Raw genomic sequence first — 15,934 nt, 5'->3', positions numbered from 1 at the left:
CCATGTTATGAGTGCTGACATGGGTTAGCAGCGACAGGGCACTCCTCAACTTTCCTATAGGCAACACACGTCTACAAACACAACACCTGGCTGAGTCGGGCACAGCGTAAATAAGTAAAGAAGTACAACAAATGTTAGAAAGAAAAAAATATGGGTCGATGTAACTTAAGTACCAGATTTTAAGATGACCAAATATTGTTAATGATATCTTACTCACAGCAGCAAAGGTCCCTTTAAATAACCCTTTCTCTGAAAATACATGTGTGGAGAATGAAACGTATCGCTACCTGCTGATCCAGATGGTGGTGGAGCTCCAGCTTTCTGCCATTCAGTTGCTTCCATGGCCATACGCCTAACAAAGACGTCATCTACACACATCAGGATGTTCTCCGGCTTTATGTCTGTGTGGATGATTTTACACTTCGTGTGGAGGTAGTCCAAGCCCTGCAGGACCTGCAGACACATCAGATAGACAGACATTTGTATGCTTCTGCCAACCAGTGAGATTTGGTGACGTTATCCTTTTACCATAAGTCGTAATTAGCATGTGAACAATTAGTTGTGACCAAAACATGAGGTGCGTTAGCTTGACTTTTCTTCTTTTACCACCTACATCAATTTTTGTTCTTCCTTGAATCAAAAACATATGAGAACTAAATCTGAAGAAACTCTTTCAAGGTGTTTGCGATATCCTGGAACGAGAAGGATCGGCACATATAACGAAGCAACTAGCAACCTTTAACCATAATGCCTTTAGACATGGTTGTTTAGCACAGAGGCATGAAATCATGTTCATACTTCTTGTCTAACCATGGATTCACAAAAAATGCAAACATGCCTCTTTTCAGATCTCCTTCTGTGTCTCTCTCCCTTTCATTCACTCTCTATTAGTCAGCTCAACCATTCTTTAGATGCTTTCCATTCTCCGAGGGTGGCGAGGACAGAAACTGTTGATGTTTTCCTGTGTTTCTTTCAATTGTATCTGTTTTGAGGCTTTGAAACTGAAGTGAAGGACAGTCTCATTCAATTTCTACTCATCTCCAGCTCAGCTTACAAGAAGCTGGCAGCAGCTGAAACGCTCAGCTGATCAGCTGGTTTGTCATCCCGCTTCTCAGAGTGGCGGCGGTATTAACGTTTGAAGTGAACATTAGCACAAATGTGTATTAATTGGCTGTGTGACTCTATCCACCATCTTCAATCCTCATTAGTCAACATATGACAGGCCGGGACACAGAAACTAAATTAGTTAGAAAATGATGTTAACCTGCACCACCAAATGAATTATGGAGAGAAACAGAACACATGTAAAGTCTCTGTATTACAATACACATAAAAAACTGTGCAAAAGTCTCATTTCTTTACATATCACTCAAGATCACTTAAAAAAACAAAACAAAAGATCAGCTGGCTCATTGGAAGCAAGATCTAAGAAATAGAGGTGGTTGAGAAGATCATCTCAACCAATGGGTATTAACTTCACACCTGCAGTAACAGCTGTTGGAGAAACAAGGATTGATTGGGTTACTTTTGCAAATGCTGGACTGCAATGTTGGTGCTAAATTTACCCAAATTTTGTAAAATATTCAGTCATTTTATTATGCTCTTAAATACAATTTGTTACTTGTGTGTGCGTGTGTGTGTGTGTGTGTGTGTGTGTGTGTGTGTGTGTGTGTGTGTGTGTGTGTGCGCGCGCGTGTGTGTGTGTGTGTGCGCGTGTGTCCTCACCTGTCTGATAATACTCTTGACACACGGCAACGGGAGACCTTGGTAGTTGGATTTAATAATCCATTTCAGCAGGTGATGACCCAGCACTTCAAACACCATACAAACGTCTGCAACTGGGAGTTAAGGACTCACATCATCACATCTCTGTCCTTTCCATATATCCAAACATGCACACGCACGCTTCTTGATTAGGATACGTATCCCGTTGACTCCTGAAATCTTGAAGTCATCTATCAGCTGTACCACCATATCCTTATTGGGATCGCTGGGGTCACTCTCTCTCACCTGCCGGACAAGACGGATAATGAGATATGGTAAACATCTCAGGAGGGACAAAAAGAGAATGACCCTGACAATAGGAGGATGAAGAGAGAAGAAAAACAAAGGAAAAAGGCCTGGAAGATAGGAAAGGAGGAAAAATACTCGAGCACGAGCAAATGTGAACAGAGGAAAGAAAAAAGACAGGAAAGATGGATGTGGAAGATAAAGCTGCTGAACACCAGATTATAAGAGGCCTGACTTCTTCACCTATCATGCAAGACAACTTGTAAGTGTATATTTAAAGTCAAAGGAAAGAATGGAAGGGTGACGTAAGGACAGGAGCTATGGGGAAAAATGGCAATGGATGCAAAAATCGCTGAGAGTTATAATAAGAAGCAAGAACAGACGGAAAGACAAAATTAAGACGAGAAAATCCAAAAAAAGCGAAAATGTCAAATTAATCAGATTCTCACACATCGCAGCAGTTTGATCTCATCCAGGGCCGTCTCTGTGTAATGCTGAGCGCTCTTCACCACCTTCATCGCCACAAAGTTCTTCACTCTGTAATGCCACACGCACACACGCATCATTTTTATTTTATAGTGACTCACACGCTAACAGGTTGTTGAAGCCAGCAAAGCTGATTAATGCCACCCCGTGAGAGAGATGAAAATAGGAATCACCGACTGAACCAAGTATTAACGAGCAACGTCAGCCTAGGCTTTGCTGGTTGTCATTTACACTACCCACACTGCCACTGGAAATGCATATGGATGAGCTGTGTGGCATTTAATTAACATTAAACAATCTTAACATTGTGAAATAGCACAACACTGACACGCCTCTTTGTCTTCCTCACGGCCCACATTTAAACTCTTTGTAATCAGGTTATCATGCTGAATATATTCAGTTATTACCATCTAACCACGTTCTGTTACATTATTTCAGAACATTTGGCGTCTATTGCTTCATTTAGCCATTTTTCAAAGAAATCAATATTTGCTAGCTGTAGACTGAAGTGAGTAAATCCTTTGTGCTTTGTTTTGTTACAAAGTGAACAGGCACAGTCTGAACTGGAGACAAACCAACTTCAGATTTCACTTCACATTAATGGTAGCGTGTTTCAATACGAGCAGATGAAAAAGAAGAGTGGAATTTCTCACCTACGCCTATACTGCTCTCATAAAAACTGCTAAATGTTGACCTGACATTCATTGTGCATTTACACGGTGCACTATAGAGATTGCACAGGCCCATTAAAGAGGAGCGCTGCACTACAATGTTATCCTATGCCTTCTGTTTCCTGAACTATGGAAACAATTCCTGGAGAAAGGACGAAACAAAAACACTGAAAGAACAGAACAGAAAACATGCACTTCAGAAGCCACGAGTCAGCGATCTAAAGAGAACAGAGAAACGCATCTCATCAGGCAACAGCATGCATTCATATATTCAGTGAAAAATTCAGTGGAAAAGCAACAATTCATAAAAAGAGAATGAGTGGTGAGTAATGCACATCTAAGACTGAGAGATGGGGAAAAAAGAGGTTTATTCCTCTGATATTGATTCGTGTGTGGATTGCTGTATGTTTCAAAACATGTATTGTGCTGTTTATGACACATTGATGGCCTCAGCCACTCCAGCTCTGTCCTAGCCAGTCCCCTAGAGTAGAGGACCAGAGGAGGTGGGTAAGAGGAGGACGTTAGCCAAGCTAATCTCCATTGCGGGCAACAGCCGCTCCCCCTCCATGTGACTGTAGAGGCCCTGAGCAGCTCCTTCAGCAGTACACTGTTACAGCCACCGTGTAGGACGGAGCGCTATTGAGGTCCGTCATCTCGACACAATTCACACTGTAAAATATGCACACCTGATAAACACCTGCTAAAAATATATTTTATTCCAACTGCATTTTGTGTATATATAAAAAAATCTTTTTTTATATTTTTCTTAGTGTGGGAAAAGGTTATCATGGTTAACTCAAACTAAACTAAAAAAGACAAAAAACGATTTCAAAATACAAACCTATAATAACTCCGATGTGGGGTTAATAAAGTTTATACATATCTCTTCAAAATGACATACAGTGAAAGGTCAGTATTTGTTGGGGACCGTCCCTACAGTAACCCAACTCGCTAGCTTATGACCACCATTAGTGTAATTAACACTGGTGAATAAATTAGTTGGTGTGTATGTGTGCGAATCACTGAAAGGTGACACTGGGCTGATGATACCGTTAACCATCCACCTCGGTTGCCTTGTCAACACACAAACAACATCACAGTGTAAATAGATGGCTTAGATGCCAGCACAGGGTGGTGTTGCTTGCAGCTGCCATTGTGGTGACGTGCCAAATGTGGTCGAAAAAGGGCATATGCAGTGCAGACGGCTTATGTGAGGCAAGCGGATGAGAACAAGCGTTGCTGTGCACGGGTGTGAACGAGAGGTTAGGAGTATACGAGCGCTCTCTTTTTTCCTAGATCAAGTGTTGTGGTTGATGTGTGTGTGGTTAGTGTGTGTGTGTGTGTGTTTATGTGTGTGTGTGCGCACACAAGAGAAACATGAAGCAGAATCTTAAAGCCTTTGCTGTATATAAACATTAATGTGTGACTCACTGGATGTCCCAGCATAGCCATACGGTGGAGAAGTGGCCCCACCCCAACTTCCTGATCACATGGTACCTCCCGTTGAACAAATCCCCGATCTTCACCGGATGGTACCCTCCTGAGAGAGAAAGGGGAAGGAGAACATGAAGGTTACAGTCGATAACCCTGCCATGACATGAAATCCATTAGCGAGTAAGAAGTGGAGGTAGGCCAGCAGGTGCATGGAGGGAGGAAGGGTCAGACAGCCGATTTCGCACACGAACTCTGCAAAGTGGATGAAGTTTGAGCACCGTCTGAAGCTGCCCTTTCTCAAATGTGGCACACGACAAGAGATTCTCTATGTCGCACACATTCACACCTGGAGAAACTCCAAGTTTAGGCAAGAGGAAAGAGCGTGCAGGAGGCTGCTCAGCTCTAGATTCTCACCTCTTCTATTCTCACATGGGCCGAGGGAAAAAAGAAGGTTTGGAGTTTTTTGAAATAGCAAAGCAGCAGGAAAGCACAGCAAAGCACATTTTACAGCCAGATGGGATCTATTTTTGACTATATATGTATATTTGATTAGATTATTCTGTTTTCTCTCTGTATCATGGATATATGTTTTGTTTTTTACAGTCTATTTAACATTGTGTGCACGTGCCCAGGGACCGCTGATATAAATATCTAGCTGCTAAACCCGGTAAAAGGTATATTTACTCCTATGAGATCAACCTTTTTTGTGCATGGTCGCTGAAAAGTAAAGAAAATGAACTAAAGCTAAACGAAGCTATACACAAATACACAATACAGAGACAAATGAAAAACTTGATTTAAAATCTATAAAATTAGAACATTTGTCTTGACTTAAATCAATTTTTGCCAGGTAAAGCTTGCTAAGGCAAACCCAGTCTAACACAAGCTGGAATAAATCCTTCAGTTTTTGCTTAAAGTGTCGTTCACAGCTTTGCTTTCCTTAAATGCACTTTATGGGTCTGGTTGTACTGCATTATGCAGCAAGGTGTTTCTGAAGGCTATAATAATGTATTGCAGGATTGCCATATTAATTCATTTAGTAAGGTGTACCTAATGTCATGGCAAATGAGTGTAACCAATTCCTCAAGTCATTACTGAGTCAGTTGAATTAAAGCGCTTAATATTTGCTGGTTCCAGCTTCTAGTGCTTCAACAGTGTTACTCACCAAAGCATTCCTAAGCAACACTACCTCACAGCTTTTCTTGAGTCATTAGGTTTCAGGTCAGCCTTGACATTTTCAATGAAACTAAACATTTCTTATAAACACAAAGTGCTGTATTCACTTTTCCTAAATGGGTTAAAAAGTGCACCGAGTGCTTTAAAAGTCCTTTAAAAGGTTCAGACGTAAAATTGAAAAGAAGCCAAACAACATAAACGAGATGTGATCTTTCCTCTTTTCTTTTTGTCTTTCATCTCACTGAAGTGAGATCTGACGCTTCGACTGTGCTTCTTCCAAAACACTTTCTAAACACAGTGAAAGAAGCCATCTGGGAAAAAAGGAGAAAAGTTTCACTTGAAGTGATGTTCATGGTATGTGATCGAAACATGTTGAGGTGTACTGATTAAAGTGAAATACAATTTTACAGAGTGATGCACCATTTTGAAACGTGGCTGCGTTATAATTAATGCTTTGAATGTTGTAAAGCTGCCTTTGTCCTCCTGAGCTGTGGCAGGAAACTCGGTTCATCTCTGACATTTTGGTAAAAGCCGAGCAATTCTGAATTGGCTGTTATAATGTCTGCAAACATGAACTGCTAATCCCATCAGGATGGAACTCTGGAGAAATAAGGTAGGAAGACGAGCCGGTGAAGACGGTGTGGGCCAGGGAGGCCAGCGCAGAGCTCCATAAGACAGAAGTGTGGGCTGGGACAGACGTGCGCATGTGACTGACCTTTGCAGTAGTCCGCGGGGTCCTCCTGCTCCTCATCGTCGGAGCCCAGGATCTCCTCCTCCGGCTCTGGGGGCCCAGCCGGCTCAGGGGGAGGTGGAGGGGGCGGCGGGGGAGGAGGAGCAGTCACCGGGGCTTTCTGCTGGGTGTCAGGCCTGTGAACACAACAGTGACACCAACGTTGGAAAGCTTTTCACCAGAAATCTGCCTTTCATCTACACATTTAACTTTTTAGTATTTTATGGGGTTTTTTAAGCTATGAATCACAGTGAGCACTACAGTGGCCTGAACGTTAAGTGCAGATGACTAATAGTAGAATAATAACTTGTGACATTTTCATACATATAAAATGTCAGCCCCAGAAGTGTTGCTGATTGGCATCGGCACCGAGTTCATGAAAGCTTTTAGATTTGATGTAACGAACAAACTGTGCCAGACGGCTCGTGACGCCGCGTGACGTGTTGCACGTCTGCTTTTGGAATAAATAAAAGACCAACGACAGCAAGCATGAACATCAAAAATCAGCGTTGCACAACATTTCAAGAGTAAGTCCGCTGTCTGTAGCATGTGAGAAGCAATATCAGGCAATCATGTTCCAGCAAAAACAATCAAATGATATACAGTAAAGCATTTTCTGCATCACAAGCCCCTTATTTACTTTTAATACAGTTTAAAAAAATGTCTAAAGGCCTGTGAAGCAAAGAGGCCAAAACAAACTGCAAGTAATTTTAATGACGTGACAATTATTATTACCTCTGTAATTCAGTTTCAGTTTCAAACACAATGAACTAAAAAAAACAACCTTAAACTAGAAAATCTTAACTTGTATTCATATATATAATTATTTACTCATTTGCATTGATTATAATTAAAAAATACTCTTAAACTGTAAACAACTGTGAAATCAATGATGACTAAACACACGAATAAATATATACACATTTTTTTTAACATTATTTTTTAAACAGCTTATTCATTTATTAAAAATTATCTTTTTTTACATTTATACATAGAATAAAAGCTTAATAAGATATTTAGATTGTTTTATTTGCACTGAATAGGACTGCGTATACTTTTCTTGTGCTTTTGAAATAATGAAGATTTCGATTCTGTATAAAGTTATCAGTCAGTCTAAACCATTGGACAGATATTTTTTATAGCTCAAACACAGTCAACTATAGCCAATCACATTTATCCTCAGACACAAATCTGCAGAAAAAAATTAATGTTTCCCCTCCAATAAAGCTTTAAATCCTGGAAAAATATAGTGCCGAATAGAAACAGTCAATAGGTCAGACAAAGTTTGCTCCTAGGGTCATTTCCACAGTCACTTCTTTCAGTTAACAACCTTGTTCCACTTCCTTTCCCTTGTCTAAAACAGAACTGAACCCATGAGAGGGAGAAACGCTAAATAGGTTGCAGGACACAGGCTGACTTATTCTCCTGGCTTGGCTACATTTTGAGCATTTAGCTGGCACACTTATCCAGGGCACGGAACAATAACTGATCACAAAGTTTTCACCGTTTTGCTTTGGGACCCTGCCATGGCGCATGTGGCTGTTTGTGTAGATTTTGAGCACATGCCTGCAATATTTCTGTACTGGGAAGGTTCCACTAAATCAGCGCCAAACCGACACTTTTTGTGCCATGCATCAGTCTGTTTTTTTCAAGCTAATGTACAGAACATAAGACATTTTGTATGTGTCATTTTTCTCTGTCGAATTAATGCACAATCCTTTTGTAGTTTAGTGCAAAACACACACAGAGAAGTACAAAACACGAGTCAAATGCACAAAAGGAAAAAAAGAGTTTGTAAAGAGTTACTTATTTCACAAATGAAACAGCTACAGAGCTTAATTCTGGGCCAGCTGTATGAAAGTCTAATATTGAGTCTGCTTCTGACCTCTAAAATCTCATGAAATAACTGGCTCTGTAATAGCTAAACATCTCCATTTTTTAATTTTGGACTTGGACAGGTAGCGTGCAGCAAGAGTTTCACAGATTTCTTGCTGAAACTGTTGCCATCTATGGCCAATAAGAGCAGCGAGAGTGAACCAAAAACAGTAAAGTTGAGGCCTGAAGAAGCTAAACAATGATGTGAAGCGATAAAATTCTGAAAAGATGTTTAAATATTGTGCTGAGCTAACATAATGTTATATAGCCACCATACCATATGGCATGCTGTGTGGCACAGTGTGAACAGCAAAGCCGGAGCTCTTCAAACTTCTGCCAACACAATGCTGCTGCTGCTAGTGCGAGGAGAAAGACAGACACCACATCTGACTAAATAACTGGATTTTAGTTACATATAGCTTTATATAGATATGTATAAAAATGGGAGAGCTTCTTCTAGACAGCGATTTGTGTCTCCTCTCTGTCTCAAAATGGGGCATGTTATTCAAATATGTTCACTACTACACTATGGAGCCAGGACTAGTATTAGCACACATGAACACAAAATGTATTAAACTGTCTGAGTAGAGGGGAGATTGATTCAAGGCGGGTTGATCTTAAAACATTTTTTAAGATCAACAATCTTACAAATCAGTAAACAGCAATAAATAAATAAAATGATAAATGTACATTAGCTAACATAAAAGCATTCTACGAATACAAATTTCTGTCTGCTTATGCGTGGCAGTTTATGTCCATTTCATCTGAAACCAAACAGCAACCAATAACCATCAGTGCAAAAACTACAGTTCCCCTAGTGGTCACTTCATACAAAAACATTTTGGCGTCTATGCAGTTTCCTCCCTCAGAACCACACCACCGTGTGTGAAGTCATCCAACCCAATACTGGTGTTTGATGAAGAAGCTCCCAGTTACAGTGGTACCAGTGTTGCCAACTTAGCGACTTTGTCACTATATTTAGCTAGTTTTCAGACCCCCTTAGCGACTTTTCTCTTATTCAGTCAGTTCTTCTTTTACTGTTATGCTGTTTTGTCGATCACAAGGTTTAAAACTACTAATAAACAAACACACACACACAAAGTAACTACTCCAGAGGGCCAATTTCGGGTCACTTTTGCTGGTCCAAGCCAAAGCAGCAGGGTTGGAATTGTGACATTACAAAAAACAATAATTGCTAAAATAAATTTAATTTGTAGTTCTAAATAAATTCTAAATGCATTTAGGACGTTTTTTACTCACTCTATGTCTCTTCCACGATGTTATTTCTCTCTCCAACAACCTAGGTTACAATTACATTAGCATGTCCAATTATGCAAATTAGGCTATGACGTCATTTAGCGACTTCTAGCGACTTTTAGGACAACCAATAGCGATTTTCCTTACTGAGGGGTTGGCAACACTGGTGCTACACACCGAAAGCGATAGAAGCAACCAAAGAGTCAGGTTTACATGTAAAGTCAATGGAGGAGCGCGATGAAGCGCGACTGCGGGTCCCGCGACAAATCAGAAGCAGATTTGCGTAGCGAAAACACTTTTCTGTCTGATTCGCGCGAACAATTAGCGCGACTAAAAAATATGCGCTGCATTTTATGTGGTTCATTTTGTGCATTCGCGCTTATAGCATCTGCTGCTCAAGTTGGAAAAATATGAACTCCAGTCTAGTCGCACCACGACAACCAACCAGGTAATGGAGTCACAGCATCAGCAGGGCATGGATACTGATAAACACCTGAGCTACATGACACCAGCTGTTCTCTATACAGAGACAGGAATTAAAAAAAATAAACATACATATGCAACATGCTGGGATTAGACAAAAAAAAAAAAACCTTCACTCACTATTATCAGTGCTAGGAAAAGGGAGTGAAAAATCTGCACTTAATCTTTATTTTTCTTCGGAAGCTTTGCCTTGTAGAGAGCTCGCTGTTTGAATGATATCTCTGGAAAACTGAATTAGACATCAAAGCAGAGGCCAGCAGAAGCCAAAACACTTTGTAGTCAGCATCACCTCACGGTACCTTCAGCATGATCAGATGCTAAAATTAAGGCGAAAAAAAAAAACGAAACAAACCAACAAACACACAAAGCCGTAGCTTGTGAGCCGTTATAAAAATGTGGTCACAGGCAGAGACACATGATGGAGCCTCTTGGTATGTTGCCACGGCAACTGTAGAGCAAGGAGGGTGGTGAGTTGGTGGTACTCCGGGACTCAAAGCGTTGATGAGATTGGCCAAAACACATGCATGCATACACAGATACACCGTGGCAGCTAAAGGTGACAGATAACTTGGCATTGAAATTTGATTAGTATTTTACAGCTGTCTCTCTCTTACACACGCACACACAAGCAGTCGAAGGCTGTGTCCTTGCAGTAGGATGCTACTTCTTTATCAAAGCAGTCACGTAGAGTGTCGTACATCACATCTATAAGCTCAGTGCTTTTATACGGCCCATCTTGCCATTGGCTGCACAAACACTTAGCCCCCATAACTTTCTGGAGCTGAGCCAGGCAGTAAAAACACAAAGAGCAGAGATGCCAGAGTCTGAAAGACGGGCAGAGGAGAAACCATGACAGAATACAGAAGTAACCAGCAGACAGAAAAAAAACACAAAAACAAGAAACAAAGAAAAAAAAGAATCAGAAAGGTGAGACGAAAAAATAAGGAAGAGAAATAAACAGAGACCGAGAGGCAAAGCAAGAGGCAGACAGCCAGAGGGACAGAAAAGGCAGGGAGACAGTCAAACAGATTATGCAGGCAGTGCAGAGACTGATATGGAGAGACAGATGAGAGACATATAGAAGAAGAAGGTTCAGCAGAGAGAGAAACAGGCAAACATAAGCAGGGACAGAAAAATAGAGGCAGAAAGAGAGAAGAAGGCCGACAACAAGAGAAGTTAATCTGAACAAAATGGAGACATAAACAGAGAAAAACTGAGAGTGAGAAGAGAGCAGCTCAAAGAAAGGAAAAAGACAAACAGCCTTGTCCTTCAACACCAAAATGCAGCTAAAGTCATTACTGCCAAAGACACGCACACTCTGATATTTGTGTGCTTTTTAAGTAAAAAGTGAATTTACACAACATTCTGATCTTTATTTTTGTTATTACTGCCTAAGTTGTCCGTAACATTACTGTAAAACGTCTGTAAACTATGTGCCACATCTGGCATTTTAAATGAGTGACTCTTATCCAATAAGTGTCCAGGGGTATCAGGCCAACCAGTCAGCTGTGATTAGTCTCCTCCCTAAGTTGTTAAAGGTGTCCTAATCAATTTACTTCACTAATTGGCACCAATTTGCACACTAAGACCACAATTTGCTTCCAATTCTACCGCACGTATGGGAAGTAGCTGCTGTATTTTTAGCCCTCATCATTATTTTCCCCTGATACTTTTACTCTGGATGTAGGTTGATTTTCACCCAGATTTCATTTAACATATTTTTGTGTAAACGCAAAAACAGTATGCTGCTGATTTTAAATTAGCCAGTTACTGTGTGGTTTAAAACATCTTTACATCTTTTTAATTCCTTGTGCAATCTCGTTATCGACATACTAGCGCCCAATGCTAATATTATCATTAAAATGCTTTAAAGAACACTCAGTGGATCCCAAATTAAGCTAAATTAGCAGCAATTATTTCACAGTTCCTTGTTACGGTGTTTATCAAACACAGACTGACATTTTTGGTGCTTCTCAAAGAGGTATTAGCCAGAGGCAAATAACAATTACATTTGTTTCAGCAATTATTGTTAACTGGTTTCTTTTACTGAAGCATAACACACATTGTTGTTCATGAAATGGTCACAAAATGGAAAATGCAAAGATTTTTTTCGGGGTCAAATAATCTAAAACAGACTTGTTGACTGTATTGGAGCAATCAGGCTTGCATGTGTAGTCACCGTCCAAATGACCATTATGAGGCAGGAAAAAACCCCTGAGGTTAAAGTCTACAGAAAATAACTTGCAATGAAGAAGAGGATATTAGCATGAGAAAAATGGCACACAGCATGGGGGAAACAATTTACAGAGCTTTTTGAATGAACTGTGTCATTATTAAAATGCATTTTAAATGATAAAAATGCAGGAAATAAATAAAAATAAATAAATTCATGTTTTTGAAGTTTTCGGTGCATGTTTCTGTCTCCAGTAACTGTCTGTTCTAGATGATTGCCTTGTATTAATATCACAGATTTACTGTCATGTGAAACAGTTTTTATGTATCGGGACTGTGCCACCTCTATGTCTTATCCTGATAATTCCTTTATTGGGACAAACTTCAGGCTCAAAACTCTCTTTTTCTAACTCTATTCTGGAATTACGTTTTTCTGAAAAATGTTCATTTGAAAGTATATCTAAGAACATCACATTCAATCTAACTTCTTTTGTTATTATGGGTTAGTAGAGGTGGTAGGAGGTGTACAGTAATCACATGAAAGTAAGAACCGGCATGGTTTGACATATGGCATTCTGATTGTTAATTTTAAATGTTCAATTGCCCTTTCATTTTTGAGCTTGGTGCATTTAAGCAGTACTGTAAAGGTTTCGGACCATTGTTCTTACCCCCACTGCAAGCATACCACTTACTTGTTAAGTAACTGTATATTGTAAGAGGTGCTGCTGCTGACTATCAGGATGACAAGGGCGTGTCTCAGTGCAATGTGGGAGAAGCAGCCTTTTGTGCGGTATATGTATTTTTGTGTTCGTATAAAAGAGGACGGTTGTATGTTTGTTCTGCTGAGCCCTACTCGCCACTCCTGCAGTAATTCATGCTTTAAACAGGGCATTATATGCAGTTTTCTGTGAAGTTTCTTTATTCTGTTCAAATACATCTGACTATATAGCACAGGCTGGGGCAGGAGTCCTTAAGGTTATAACCCTGTACTGTGGAGGTAAATAGGTGCAGAATTTGCCTCGCATCCTTCAACATTTTGTTACGTGTGCGAACATGCCCAGACTGCTTCCTGACATCCTCACCCAAGTGAATGTGTGTGTGTGTGTTCATGAGAACATATTTGAGCCCACTAGGAAATGCACAGCCCTTTTTCAGTCTCAGCATTTCCACACTCCCACCCTACAATGGCATTTATAGAGCCAGTGTTACATTTTCAACAGCCCAGTGCACTGGATCCAGTGTGATTTATCCAGACATCAGTTTACAATTGAATTTACTAAAGAAAACATTTCAATACGCACCACTACTGACGTACACATCGATTCAAATTTTGTTCTGGCCTAAAACAACACTGTAAAAAAAATTACACTTTAATTTATCATTAAATAATAATAATAATAATAATAATAATACTATCCTGTTGGTCACTTCTAGCAACAACAGATCTTGATGCTAGTGTCTGAGCTCCATTACACCTTTCTCCTATTTGAAAAACTCCACAGGTAGGTGACTGAAACTGGGATTCCACCAAACACTCTTTACCAATTGTGAAGCAACTTTCCTGCCAGTAAATTCCCCATCATACCACAAATTGCCAACATGTCTGAGCATATTTACAAAAATATAAGGTGAAACCTCGCCCAAAGACAGCAGAGATAGCATGACACATTAGCTTAATATTAGCTCACTGACCAGAAAAGAAAAAAGCCAGAAAACAAGAATTTTCTCAACCTCCCTTCCTTTAACCCCTGATCAAGTTTAATTTTGAATATTTAAAAATAAGTTCAGGTATACCAGTCAACAAGATATTTAAGTCTAGACTCAAGAGTTCCTTGAGCACTGTATGTTGTAACCAGTGTATAAATTGTCAAATATGTGCCAGTATGAAAACTTTTATCACAGAGTTTTTCATCTGAAATTGCTGCTGGAAAGTTAATGACCCCATCAGTTTCCTTTTTTTAAACTTCAGTTTGCAAATAATATCAACCAGAACTTCATACGTACACAAATAACGCTTGCAAAATGTAACAAGTAACTAACTTAACTAAAGTAAAATTGAAGACTTTGCTAAACAAACTGTGTAAGATATGAAAGTGAAGCCTCACAAGAAACAATTTAGATAATTGGTATATAAAATAAGAGAAAACAAATGTGTATTTTTTTTCTCTTTTTTCCTCATTTTTTGTATAATAAATGTCTCTCGATGGGATTTTAATGAATGTTTATGTGATACAATATTTAAATGAAACAAAAAGAGGAATATCAAACAAAAACAGTTAAAACCTGGTGCTTTAAATCTGCTTCATACCAAAGGCTCCTTACTAAAACTCTTCAACTTTAGTTATCTGCTTTAGACCTGATAAGACACCAGATACCATCTTTCAGTCTGCTGAGTCATCAGTTAGATCAGTGAGTCATTAGAATACAATCAGCGTCTGCGATTGTGAGAAAATATTTGAGAATCCATCTCAAGAGTCTGTACACTTTGGTATTTGAGCTGATAGTTCGTATTTATTGTGCTCCCATTTGAAAGGTTTGAGGCAACTTTCAGCAATGTGTGAAAATGACGTCAATGTTTCTGCCTACCCAGTCTTGGACTTATTTGTTCTTGCTTTTCTTTTCACAGAGACACCTTAACTAGTTTCCATTGGATTCCAGCCCTTGCACGTTGGGTGTTTTTGTTGCCCAATGGATTGTACATTTACTTATTTATGTTATAGTTTGTAAGCAAGCCCTTTATTTATTAAGGCTGATAACATGAGTACAAAAAAAAACAAGGGAAAGTGAACAGGGACGAAAACTAAACTGAAACCTAAACTGGATAAAACTAACCTATGACAGCTGTGACAAAAGATATGAACATGATTCAGGGCAGGCGCACGTGAGAAGCTATAAGGAAAAAACATGAACATGGAACATGAGCATGACCTGGGACTTATAAATCAGGAATTATAGAAGAAACAAAAAGCTAGAAAGAAACTCAACTAAATCCTCACTAACAATAACAAAAACTTCACATGTTCCCAATATAATAAGAAATGAAAATACAAAATAAACTGAAAATGCTGGGTCACAGACGCAGCCCGTGACAGGTACTTTTTACACACGTATTGCATTTCAGAGAAATATGCATTGTATTTTTTCTTTTTTACTTGACAAATTGTAATTAAATAATACAACAGATAAAGTATTTCTAAACTACGATATAATCATTCTGAGCACTTCTTCAACAATGAAAAATATGTGACATTCAAAAATAAAAGAGTGAAGGGTAGAGCGCCTCTTTAAAGCAATGTCATACATTTTTGTCACTTAAATAATATTTTTATTCTTTTTAATAATTCTAATAGCCACAGCCAAAAGACTATACATTACACCTTCCTCCACACTGCTCGCTGCCTTTTGATTGGCCAGTTTGATTGCTTCAACAGCACGTCTTTTGAGACTTTCTAACCTGGAATCCCCCCTACCAATTATTAATGACCACCACAATCATTGCTAACATGTCTCTGACCACTGAGAAGTCGCACGAAACAGCTGACCACTCTCGACTGCAAACTTGATGACTCATCCTTAAACATATCCCATTATCACCAAGGTAACAGGTATATTCCTTAGCAACAAGAACACAGTTCTCTAC

General features: G+C 39.4%; 1 protein-coding gene across 3 annotated transcripts in view; it reads right to left on the bottom strand.

Annotated features, from left to right (window-relative positions):
• srpk2 (SRSF protein kinase 2) overlaps positions 1–15,934 on the bottom strand; it is a 72,865-nt gene that overhangs the window by 18,306 nt on the left and 38,625 nt on the right. For all 3 annotated transcript variants that reach the window (XM_085282736.1, XM_085282734.1, XM_085282735.1), the window contains 6 exons: positions 6,493–6,644; positions 4,599–4,707; positions 2,460–2,547; positions 1,923–2,010; positions 1,726–1,832; positions 288–453 (listed from right to left, as the gene is read on the bottom strand). In XM_085282736.1, coding sequence (XP_085138862.1) covers positions 288–453; positions 1,726–1,832; positions 1,923–2,010; positions 2,460–2,547; positions 4,599–4,707; positions 6,493–6,644 — 710 coding nt within the window. The remainder of the gene's footprint in view (positions 1–287; positions 454–1,725; positions 1,833–1,922; positions 2,011–2,459; positions 2,548–4,598; positions 4,708–6,492; positions 6,645–15,934) is intronic.

The sequence above is a fragment of the Mchenga conophoros genome, linkage group LG7, assembly GCF_057382185.1.
Source record: "Mchenga conophoros isolate Kocher_MC1m ecotype Shallow Benthic linkage group LG7, M_conophoros_male_GT1.1, whole genome shotgun sequence".
Taxonomy (NCBI): Eukaryota; Metazoa; Chordata; class Actinopteri; order Cichliformes; family Cichlidae; genus Mchenga; species Mchenga conophoros.
This window is presented reverse-complemented; position numbering and strand designations above follow the sequence as displayed.